This window comes from Panulirus ornatus, chromosome 30 (assembly GCF_036320965.1).
Source record: "Panulirus ornatus isolate Po-2019 chromosome 30, ASM3632096v1, whole genome shotgun sequence".
Lineage (NCBI taxonomy): Eukaryota > Metazoa > Arthropoda > Malacostraca > Decapoda > Palinuridae > Panulirus > Panulirus ornatus.
In genome coordinates this window covers 11,139,953-11,152,046 of record NC_092253.1, presented here as the reverse complement: position 1 = coordinate 11,152,046, position 12,094 = coordinate 11,139,953, and the positions used below count along the sequence as shown (strand labels likewise).

At 40.7% G+C, this 12,094-nt stretch overlaps 1 protein-coding gene across 1 annotated transcript in view; it reads right to left on the bottom strand.

Annotated features, from left to right (window-relative positions):
• Nucleotides 1-12,094, bottom strand: part of LOC139758264 (glutamate receptor ionotropic, kainate 2-like) — a 34,046-nt gene that overhangs the window by 16,615 nt on the left and 5,337 nt on the right. The window contains exons 2-7 of the mRNA XM_071679476.1: nt 11,727-11,903; nt 10,775-10,941; nt 7,246-7,374; nt 5,949-6,114; nt 4,825-5,066; nt 934-1,118 (exon numbers count right to left, since the gene is read on the bottom strand). Of these exons, the coding sequence (XP_071535577.1) occupies nt 934-1,118; nt 4,825-5,066; nt 5,949-6,114; nt 7,246-7,374; nt 10,775-10,941; nt 11,727-11,903 (1,066 nt within the window). The remainder of the gene's footprint in view (nt 1-933; nt 1,119-4,824; nt 5,067-5,948; nt 6,115-7,245; nt 7,375-10,774; nt 10,942-11,726; nt 11,904-12,094) is intronic.

Below are 12,094 nucleotides of genomic sequence, written 5' to 3'. Positions count from 1 at the left end.
GATACTCAGTCTAGAAGAAACCCTCCTTTTAGCAATATGACCAATTCTAGAGTTGTTGGTGAATTTGTCCTAAGAACACAAAGAGTGTATAGCCCAGAGTTTCTGAAGGGTGAGTCTGAATACTTCAAAGAATCATTCACAAATAACATCTATGTATGTTGAGGCTACATGATGGGTAACATAGAATAGGAAACAAGAACAGTATAATACACGAGGTCCCATGCAGTGGGTGTATTACAGCTAGGTGAGAATACATCATCACAAATTTAAAGTCAAACAACAGCAGTGTTGTGGTAGTACAGTGGACGAGAAAGGACACTTACCAAGATGGAGAAATACAAAGATCCTATAACAGATTATAGAGGAGAATACAGGGGAAATGATTGGAAGCAGCTCAGATTCTTGTTAAAAGAAACAATAACACTAAAGTAAAGCAGCATTACCTGAAGTAGGATGGTGACAGAGATGATGGTCTGTGACTGATCAGACTGCACCAAGGGAGCTCCACCAACGTACCAGTCAGAATGAGACGCATCTCTGTGGCTCGTTCTTAAAGGCACCCTCGTTTTTCTATAAGCTAGTGTACTTGCCATGATTCATCGTAATTCTTTTGAATAAGACTTTGTCAAAACTAGTTTAGAAAGACAAATTCCCAGTACTAGTTCTCAGTTTACCTTGTTACCTTTTACCTTTGTTTCAAACTTATATTGGCAATAATATGTAAGCTATCGACTGAAATATCATTACGTATTTGTGAAATAACGTATCATCGACATACGTACATGATGATGACGTAAAGTGCACGCTGATAACTTAAAGCTGCCTCGAGATACCATCATTTATAATAATGATGGCATTAGAGGAAAATAGACAAGCATAACGGAAGCAGAAAAATCAATCTATCATTATCATTGAACCACACGGAACACTTGCCTGGCCTGAGACGCTGACTGTGGGATCGGGGGGCGGCTGCTCCATGACAGCTCCCCAGCCATACAGGAGGGCAATGCTGAACTTGACCCCAGGCCCTCCTGCCACCCACCTCCACACCCTCTGGAGCAGCCACAGGATCATACCCCACACCAGCACGCTCGCCATCAGCGCTAACCACATCTCCCCTGGAAGATGGAGCAGGTAGTAGACGATGTATGATATTCTGGAAAGTTAGAGGTCTATGCTTCATTATTAGAATGGCAGAGAAAAAAGGTTTCTCTAAGACTTCCTTTTTGGCGCTACAATTATAGATCGAAGACTTAAATGTTGGTACTTAAGTACTGATGAATGTAAGTAACCTTGCCGTACTGGGTGTTGTCTTTCATGTCCAAATAACAAAACACACTTCCAAATGCTGCGTACTTTCTGGATATTCCTAAGTTTCATGCATAAAGAACTCCTTACATAATACTAATATCTCAGTATGAAAGTAACCCTTCAAATAGTGTGCATCATCGATATATGAGAAGATCTTAAGCCATAAATTGAACAATACCTCATCAAGACAAATATTTTGCTTTGGTGGAGGGTGGGGCCAGCCTAATCCATCTCTGACCTCCTTGATGATGATGGTGAATACCCCACTGTTTCGTGTGTCAAGAGACTGCTGTCACTTCGACTTTTCGGTGATGTACCATCAAACAGCGGTGTTGTTGAGAGCAATACCTCTGTATACAGGTTGCTAAAACTCTCTGATGGTTTAGGAATAACCAGAGGTCCTCCATAAAGATTTAAGAGCTTAGGATCCTTTGTCATTTGACAACTTGACGGTGGGGTCTTGATCATGGGTTTGCAAGAGTGAAGTCATGACTCAGTAACCTTCTCTCCTTCTTTCATAAAGTATTTGAAACTGTTGATCAGGGTAAGAGCTATGATATTGTATACTTAGACTTAAGTAAGGCTTTTGATAGAGTATCTCATGATCGTCTGCTTAGAAAAAAATAGCAGCACACGGCATTGAGGGTTGTGTATCTGCTTAGATCAAGGCATGGCTCACTGACAGAAAACAGAGGGAATGCATCAACAGAATTACATCGGACTGGGGCAATGTAGCCACTGGTGTTCCTCAGGGGTCATTCTTGGGACCGATTAACGATGTGGGTATAGGAAGAATCAGAGTCCTAAGTAAATTTGCCGATGATAGGGTCCGTAACTGACTCAGATGAAAATTCAGTGAATTTGTAGAGGGACTTAAATATACCATCAAAATGGGAGGGAACATTGGAAATTGAATTCAGCATAGATAAATGCACAACACTTAGTGTGAGTAAAGACAAGAACACTGATTATAAACTGGACAATATTACTATTGGTAAAACAGAATGCGAAATTCATTTAGGATTACCGGTGAGCAAGGATCTTAAGACGCGGCAACAATGTACTTGATTGTGTAATCAGGCTAATAGGGTATCAGGGGTTCTTTTATAGGACTGTTAGCAATAGAACTCCAAGAGTATTATTGAAACTTTATCTTGCGCTGGTGAGACCACATTTGGATTATGCGGTACAGTTTTTGGGCTCCCTACTATGCTGTTGATATAGATTGTTTAGACAGAGTACAAAGACGAATAACAGAAATCATCCCTGGAATTAGAAACCTCACTTATGAAGAAAGGTTAAAAAGACTGAATTTGCATTTACTTAAGAAGAAGAGGGCTAGAGGGGTTACGACTGATGTTTTTAAATGTGTGAAGAGCATTAATAAAGGTAACATGAATAAAGTTCTAAGAAATAATGGATTTAAATCAGAAAAAAAATAGATTCAAGTTGGATAAGGATAAATACTGGTTCGGGAATAGTGTAGTTAGATTCATGGAACAAGCTGCCAAGTACAGCGGTGAAAGCTAGGTTTTTAAGTTGCTTTAAGCGAAGGTTGGATGTGTTTATGGCTTCAGGCGGTTGCTTGTAGGGTGGACAGACCTAGCTAGGACCTCCCTAGCATGGGCCAATAGGCCTCTTGCAGTGTCCGCAATTCTTATGTTCTTATATGTTCTTAATTTCTTTTATGACCTCCTCTACGTGTTGCCTCAGGTTCTAATTAACTCCCAGAACGTCATACCGGTCTGACTTTTCCTTTGGTTCATCATACAGTTGGTCTAACTGGAGTTTCTTCAGACGGATTCATTCTTCTACTAACCTCATCTGGAAGTCATGAGCGAACTCTTGATGCTGCGCCGCTTGATCATGAAGACGTGAATGAATAAGTGCATGAAGCACAGTTTCTTTTATGCAAGTAGCATTAAACACAATCATTTACTTTCTTTTTTATGTTCTCTAATTTTCTTATCATTATACCGAAATCATTTCTTTCACTTCGATGTTTCTCCTTTAAAGAGGCAACTTCTGGAATACAGTTATATCAAATACTACGGAGGTGTTGCTTTCCACTGTGGCATTGCTTGATCACCTGTTAGTAGAAGTGACTAGTCTTTTGGCACGAAGCAGTAAGGTATTCACCATCATCATTAAGGAAGTCAGAGAGGATTACGCTGGCCCGAGCCTCTTCCTTTTGATCACGCGCAAAATTGTGATCCTTTCCAATATATATATATATATATATATATATATATATATATATATATATATATATATATATATATATATATATATATATATATATATATATATATATATTTTCTTTTTTTTTTTCTTTTTTTTTTTTTGCTTTGTCGCTGTCTCCCGCGTTTGCGAGGTAGCGCAAGGAAACAGACGAAAGAAATGACCCAACCCACCCCCATACACATGAATACACATACGTCCACACACGCAAATATACATACCAACACAGCTTTCCATGGTTTACCCCAGACGCTTCACATGCCTTGATTCAATCCACCGACAGCACGTCAACCCCGGTATACCACATCGATCCAATCCACTCTATTCCTTGCCCTCCTTTCACCCTCCTGCATGTTCAGGCCCCGATTACACAAAATCTTTTTCACTCCATCTTTCCACCTCCAATTTGGTCTCCCACTTCTCCTTGTTCCCTCCACCTCCGACACATATATCCTCTTGGTCAATCTTTCCTCACTCATTCTCGCCATGTGCCCAAACCATTTCAAAACACCCTCTTCTGCTCTCTCAACCACGCTCTTTTTATTTCCACACATCTCTCTTACCCTTACGTTACTTACTCGATCTAACCACCTCACACCACACATTGTCCTCAAACATCTCATTTCCAGCAAATCCATCCTCCTGCGCACAACTCTATCCATAGCCCACGCCTCGCAACCATACAACATTGTTGGAACCACTATTCCTTCAAACATACCCATTTTTGCTTTCCGAGATAATGTTCTCGACTTCCACACATTCTTCAAGGCTCCCAGGATTTTCGCCCCCTCCCCCACCCTATGATCCACTTCCGCTTCCATGGTTCCATCCGCTGCTAGATCCACTCCCAGATATCTAAAACACTTTACTTCCTCCAGTTTTTCTCCATTCAAACTTATCTCCCAATTGACTTGACCCTCAACCCTACTGTACCTAATTATCTTGCTCTTATTCACATTTACTCTTAACTTTCTTCTTTCACACTACCAAACTCAGTCACCAGCTTCTGCAGTTTCTCACATGAATCAGCCACCAGCGCTGTATCATCAGCGAACAACTGACTCACTTCCCAAGCTCTCTCATCCCCAACATATATATATATATATTCTGTGTCCGTTTAAATCTAGATATGTCCACTTAAGGAAAATCCGACCTCTGTCCACCTACCCTTACTCAATGCAACTGAAAATATCTCAACTGAAAACATTAATTTCTTGTCACCGTTTGAACCTAGTAAACTGTCGTTCTGATCAAGGTGATTCACAACCTTACCTGCAAATGGCCTTATTAGAGAGAGGTGCTGTGGTAGCAGTGACGGCTTCAGAGATGTTACAGTTAACACATCTGAAGGATAACCCCTGAGATACTGGATCACCTTCAGTCGTTGTGTTGTGGGTCCCATTGCAGTGGAGAAGTCCCTCTCTTCACGCTGAAGTTGACCCACCATCCCGTTAAAGATGCCATTCTCTATCTCCAGCCCCCACGTTCGCCCTGGGTCCTCACGCATCTGGAAGCTAGTGGTAGATGGGACACTTCTCTTATTCCCTTCTTAATGAATTGCAAGTGAAGCTCTGATTATCACCTTCACTCAAAGTATATATTCTGTCTTTATTCTAATGAAAAATACTTTTTCCGACACAAGGAAACTTTATTCTGATTTAATCATTGAATAGGTCTTTATATTTTGCCAATAACAACATTAGTTTCTGGAAAGGATTCGTCAAGCAAATCTCTTAAGGATTTAGTTGATTGCGTAATGTAGTAAGTTTGAATTTATTGAGAACGAGATATAGTGTTCTCAGCTTCTGTTAGCATCCACAAAACTACTTGAGGAAGACTCCAAGCGCAAGGATCTAGTTGGCTTTTAACTTTTTGGTATCAATTCAGATTCCACAATACATAGCATGAAAGGAATAAGATTTCAACAGATAAGCAAGGATAATTTCTCGTACAGTGAGATGTTTAATCATATACTGATAGCTGACCATATCGCGATCCACTTTCATTTTCACCCAAAATAAGAGAAAAGAATATAGGCATAGCCTTAACATCTGAAGATACTTCAACAGGTGATACAGTGGGAGAGCAAAGTAGTGGATGCAAAGTCACGTGAAGATGAAAGGGTAACTGAAAGCATCCATCTTTTAACACTTGAACATAATGTCATCACTGAGATGTGGTCTCAAAATCGAGTTATGCCGCTACCCATATGTGGATACGTGGAAATGTTCCTCAGACTTGACGTATTTGATTCATCATAGAATGAGTGGTTTAAGAAAAGAGCTTTGAATACCTCATGACCCTTACTCAACCCTGAAAGCACCATATTGGTTTATATACGTAAAACAAAGATCTAAGATCATATTGCTTAATAAAGGTGAAATGAAGCATCTTACGTGAAATTAAGGACGGAGGCGAAGGCACGTATCAACCTCGCGTCCACGGAGTCTTTGGGTGTCACAGTGGTGCCTGGCACGTCAGTATCCCGCTTGAAGTCAATGTACGGGAAGCGTAGAACTGTCGCTACACTGAGCTTGTGACCCATCATGTTGCGCATGCTCTCTGCAGGAGAGAATGTAGTGTCACGAGAGACGAACACAAGTCACACTCTCCCGTTTATGATCTGCGCGTCACCCTTAACTTACAGTATTGCAAACACGGTTTGAGCATATCCTAAGACCCTTGATGCCTACGTTGCTACTACGGTAGAAAAAGAAAACACTGAGCCTTACCATTCAGTTATTCTGCATTCTCTGCACGTAGACGCACGAACATCACAACACTTTATGACCTTTAGTCCCGACTGATGGACGTGGCCAGCTTCCTGAGTGGCACACGAGCCACATAAGGATAAAATCGGGGCCTGAACATACAGGATGGTGAATGGCGTGCAAGGAATAGAGTCAATTGGAACGATGTGGTATACCGGGGTCGAAGTGCTGTCAACAGACTGAACCAAGGCATGTGAAACGTCTGGAGTAAACCATGGAAAGGTTTGTGGGGCCTGGATGTGGATAGGGAATTGTGGTTTCGGTGAACGAATGTGGCCATTTTGACTATTTTCCTGGCGCTACCTCACTGAAGCGGGGGGCAGCGGTGATGTTTATTGTTGGACGTGGTGGCGCCGGGAATGGATGTAGGCTAGGAAATATGAATACGCACATGTGTATGTATGTATATGTCTGCGTATGTATACGTATGTATATGTGTATATGTTGATATGTATATGTATGTGAATGTATATGTTAGCGTATGGGCGGTTATGTATATATGTGTGTACATGAGTGGATGGGCAGTTCGTCTGTCTCCTGGCGCCTACTTGCTGATACAGGAAACAGTGATCAAGTATGATAAAGCAAGTATGAATGAATATGTATAAAACATCATCCACCAATACATCTCGGTAGAGAAGCAATAGTTCTGGACTGCTATGGACTTCATAATGTGTATACCTAGATATGTCTCCAGGTCTCCCTAACATTGAATGTTGCACGACACCAAAATATGCATTCGAAAAGAAAAAATAATAGACTAGTCATACATACAAGGATACCAATATCATAATGAATACCTTCCCCAAAATATTTCTAGCCCATATTGTAAAGAATTTCATCACAATGATATCATTTTGCCAGCAGTACAGATTCAAAATAAACAGCAGGAGCTATATCATGGTCATTATAATGTCCTCACCATCAAAACGTGGGTCAAAACTTGGCATGTTTAAGTTCATTTTCCACACCTTCATGAGCTGCACGTCCGCTTCTCCTGTGCTGCAGTACATACACCGCTGGTACATCCACACGCCATCACTGGCCACTGCTGGAAAAATACATAAACAGTGCATATACATATACATATAGATATAGAAGTAGATAGATAAATAGGTAGTATGTTTCAGGAAAGGAGCCTGGATGTTTTGGCTCTGAGTGAAACGAAGCTCAAGGGTAAAGGGTAAGATTGGTTTGGGAATATCTTGGGAGTAAAGTCAGGGGTTAGTGAAAGGACAAGACCAACGGAAGGAGTAGCACTACTCCTGAAACAGCAGTGGTGGGAGTATGTGATAAAGTATAAGAAAGTAAACTCTAGATTGATATGGGTAAAACTGAAAGTGGATGGAGAGAGATGGGTGATTATTGGTGCATATGCACTTGGGCATGAGAAGAAAGATCATGAGAAGCAAGTGTTTTAGGAGCAGCTGAGTGAGTGTGCTAGTAGTTTTGATGCATGAGACCGGGTTATAGTAATCGGTGATTTGAATGCAAACATGGGTAATGTGGCAGTAGAGGGAATAATCGGTGTACATGGAGTGTTCAGTGTTGTAAATGGAAACGGTGAAGAGCTTGTAGATTTATGTGCTGAAAAAGAGCTGGTGACTGGGAATACCTGGTTTAAAGTATGTTAATCTGCTGAGAGGTGCAACTAGAGGAATGTCTGATCATTATCTTGTGGAGGCGAAGGTGAAGATTTCGAGAGGTTTTCAGAAAAGAAGAATGTTGGGGTGAAGAGAGTGGTGACAATAAGTGAGCTTGGGAAGGAGACTTGTGTGAGGAAGTACCAGGAGAGACTGAGTACAAAATGGAAAAAGGTGAGAACAAAGGACGTAAGGGGAGTGGGGGAGGAATGGGAAGTATTTAGAGAAGCAGTGATGGCTTGCACAAAAGATGCTTGTGGCATGAGAAGCGTGGGATGTGGGCAGATTAGAGAGGGTAGTGAGTGGTGGGATGAGAATGTAAGATTATTAGTGAAAGAGAACAGAGAGGCATTTGGAAGATTTTTGCAGGGAAAAAATGCAAATGAGTGGGAGATTTATAAAAGAAAGAAGCATGAGGTCAAGAGAAAGGTGCAAGAGGTGAAAAAGAGGGCAAATGAGAGTTAGAGTGAGAGAGTATCATTGAATTTAAGGGAAAATAAAAAGATGTTTTGGAAGGAGGAAAATAAAGTACTGCGTGAGACAAGGGAACAAATTGGAACATCAGTGAAGGAGGCTAATGGGGAGGTGATAACAAGTAGTGGTGATATAAGAAGGAGATGGAGTGAGTATTTTGAAGATTTGCTGAATGTGTTTGATGATAGAGTGGCAGATGTACGGTGTTTTGGTCGAAGTGTGTGCAAAGTGAGAGGGTTGTGGAGAATGATTTGATAAACAGAGAAGAGGCAGTAAAAGCTTTGCAAAAGATAAAAGCCGGCAAGGCAGCGGGTTTAGATGGTATTGCAGTGGAATTTGATAAAAAAAGGGGTTGACTGTATTGTGGACTGGTTGGTAAGGTTATTTAATGTATATATGACTCATGGTGAGGTGCCTGAGGATTGGCGGAATGATTGCATAGTGCCATTGTACAAAGGCAAAGGGGATAAGAATGAGTCCTCAAATTACAGATGTATAAGTTTGTTGAGTATTCCTGGGAAATTGTATAGGTGGGTATTGATTAAGAGGGTGAATGCATGTACAGAGCATCACATTGGGGAAGAGCAGCGTGGTTTCAGAGGTGGTGTGGATCAGGTGTTTGCTTTGAAAAATTTATGTGAGAAATACTTAGAAAAGCAAATGGATTTGTATGTAGCATTTATGGATCTGGAGAAGGCATATGATAGAATTGATATAGATGCTCTGTGGAAGGTATTAAGAATACATGGTGTGGGAGGCAAGTTGTTAGAAGGAATGAAAAGTATTTAGCGAGGATGTAAGGCATGTGTACGTGTAGGACGAGAGTAAAAGTGACTGGTTCTCAGTGAATGTTGGTTTGCGGCAGGGGTGCGTGATGTCTTCATGGTTGTATAATTTGTTTATGGCTGGGATTGTTAGGGAGGTGAATGCAGGAGATTTGGAAAGAGGGGCAAGTATGCAGTCTATTGTGGATGAGAGAGCTTGGGAATTGAGTCAGTTGCTGTTCGCTGACGATGCAGCGCTGGTGGCTGATTGGGGTGAATAACTGCATAAGCTGGTGACTGAGTATGGTAAAGTGTGTGAAAGAAGAAAGCTGAGAGTAAATGTGAATAAGAGCAAGGTTATTAGGTACAATAGGGTTGAGGGATAAGTCAATTGGGAGGTAAGTTTGAATAGAGAAAAACTGGAGGAAGTGAAGTGGTTTAGATATCTGGGAGTGGTTTTGGCAGCAGATGGAACCATGGAAGCGGAAGTGAATCATAGGGTGGGGGAGGGGCGAAAGTTTTGGGAGCGTTGAGAAATATGTGGAAGTCGAGAACGTTATCTTGGAAAGCAAAAATGGGTATGTTTGAAGGAATAGTGGTTCCAACGATGGTTTATGGTTGCAAGGCGTGGGCTATAGTTGGAGTTGTGCGGAGGAGGGTGGATGTGCTGGAAATGAGATGTTTGAGGACAATAAGTGGTGTGAGGTTTTTTGATCGAGTAAGTAATAATAGGGTAAGAGAGGTGTGTGTTAAATAAAAGAGTGTGGGTGAGATAGCAGAAGAGGGTGTTTAGAAATGGTTTGGTCACATGGAGAGAATGAGTGAGGAAAGATTAACGAAGAGGATATATTTTTCAGAGGTGGAGAGAATGAGGAAAAGTGGGAGACCAAATTGGAGGTGGAAAGATGGAGTGAAAAAGATTTTGAGCGATCATGGCCTTAACATGCAGAAGGGTGAAAGGCGTGCAAGGAATAGAGTGAATTGGAACGATGTGGTATATTCTATTTATATTTACTGTATTTATGTATATATATATATATATATATATATATATATATATATATATATATATATATATATATATAAAGTAAATGTGCGTAAGCACTCATTCACTGGAATTTCTTAACACTAAATGGTTGGAACACTGCTAACATGCTTAGTCATCATGTATGGCTTCGTAGTCATTATTTCATTTGATATGTAAGACCACTAATATCATCAGAAATAATGTGGTATTCATGCTAACACATCTGCTGATGATAAATGAAGTACCCTAAGTCATAAGAGTAAGGGACTTCTTGCTAATTTCCTTAACCGACTGACATGTCAAATAAACGATACACGGTAGTTCCTGTCGCACTATCACCACTGGAAAGAGAAAATAAAAAACAATGAGTACTTTCGTTTGATACATCCTCAGACAGAGGGAGTAGAGACAGATGTTCAGGTTCTTAAAAGCACAGAGGTAGCAGTGAGGCGGGGCTTCATGAATCCAACCCATCAACAAAACATTCACCCACTTTCTTGATAAATTCATATAACGTCAGTTGTGACCTGAGCACAGTCTTACCGCGGCGCGATGGATGACGGAGGGTGAGTTCTTCGACGGCCAAGTAGAGGGCGTGGACGGTGTTGCGAAGACTAGGATGGAGCAGGACGTCCCTCACTCCTGCCTTCCCACCTACTACCACCACTCGCGTCTCTGACTGATGCCATAACTCTGACCTCTCCAACAAGCTGGAAAACACATTCTTACTTGACCACTGCTGATGTTTACAGAAAATTCTCGCAACATTATTTTTTCTGATATTTTAAGAATGATTCGTGCAGTTGACTATCCAGTTAAAATATCGTTTCTTTTCTGATTCTATAAGGAAATACAAAGTGCTTCAGTCACTACATTTCACTACTCAAAACTGAATCTTCCTTCAACATAAACTAAAGGAAGGTTTCCTACCCATACTTTCAGGTCTACTAAATTGATAAACGACTCAACCTAAGGTTTTGGTGCTGGTTCAAGAGGTTTTGAATAAGACAAGAAGTTAGCATTGCATTTATATTCATACGACGCCTATGGAATGCTTTAGCCGTCCTTTTGTATAGCCCCTACCGATTACATGATTTAAGTACGTTTTAGGCATCTGTTTCTGTATCTACAGACGTTCTATATATGTATATATATACCTTCTACTTTAAAATTTACAAAACCTTTCTTCCTTCCCCTTGAACTGGTTTAACTAAAGTCAGTAACCTCTAAACGAGTCTTTGATGATTATGATAAGATTAGTTAACTATAGTAAGTTCCTTAGCCAAACAGTTTTATTACAATATATATATATATACTATCATTAGTATGTTCATCTGATCGAAATAAGAGTTTGGGAAGCTAGACATAAAGATAAGATGGATATCTTTATCCATCTGCACATGGTATGAATTTTCAGCAAATGACCAGCTAAAAGGACACGAAAGGGATACTTTTCCCTTTTTGCCGTAAGAACATACTGAGAACATAGCTTTACCTGAGGGATAAGTTGGTCCTGTTATTGTTATTGCTGGTGGAGGTGAGGTCGAGGATGAGAGCACGGCAGGTAGTTCTAGTGTCCCCCCACAGACCCTGGAGGAGGTGGTCCTGGTCCAGCTGGTCCAGGGAAAACACCTCCCCTACCTCCACCAACACCACACCATCCATACCAGCACTAAGGAATATAATGGGAAGGTTATACTAACATCTTACGATAATCTAGAATAATTACGAAATTTATTACTACAACTTTATTTAACACAGTCTGGAAACTTCAAACGCACTGTGACCAAGGTATACAATGATCAGCCAGTTTTCTAGGGATCTAAGTATAATACCATCCACCTCTTTGGCAACTTCCATTGC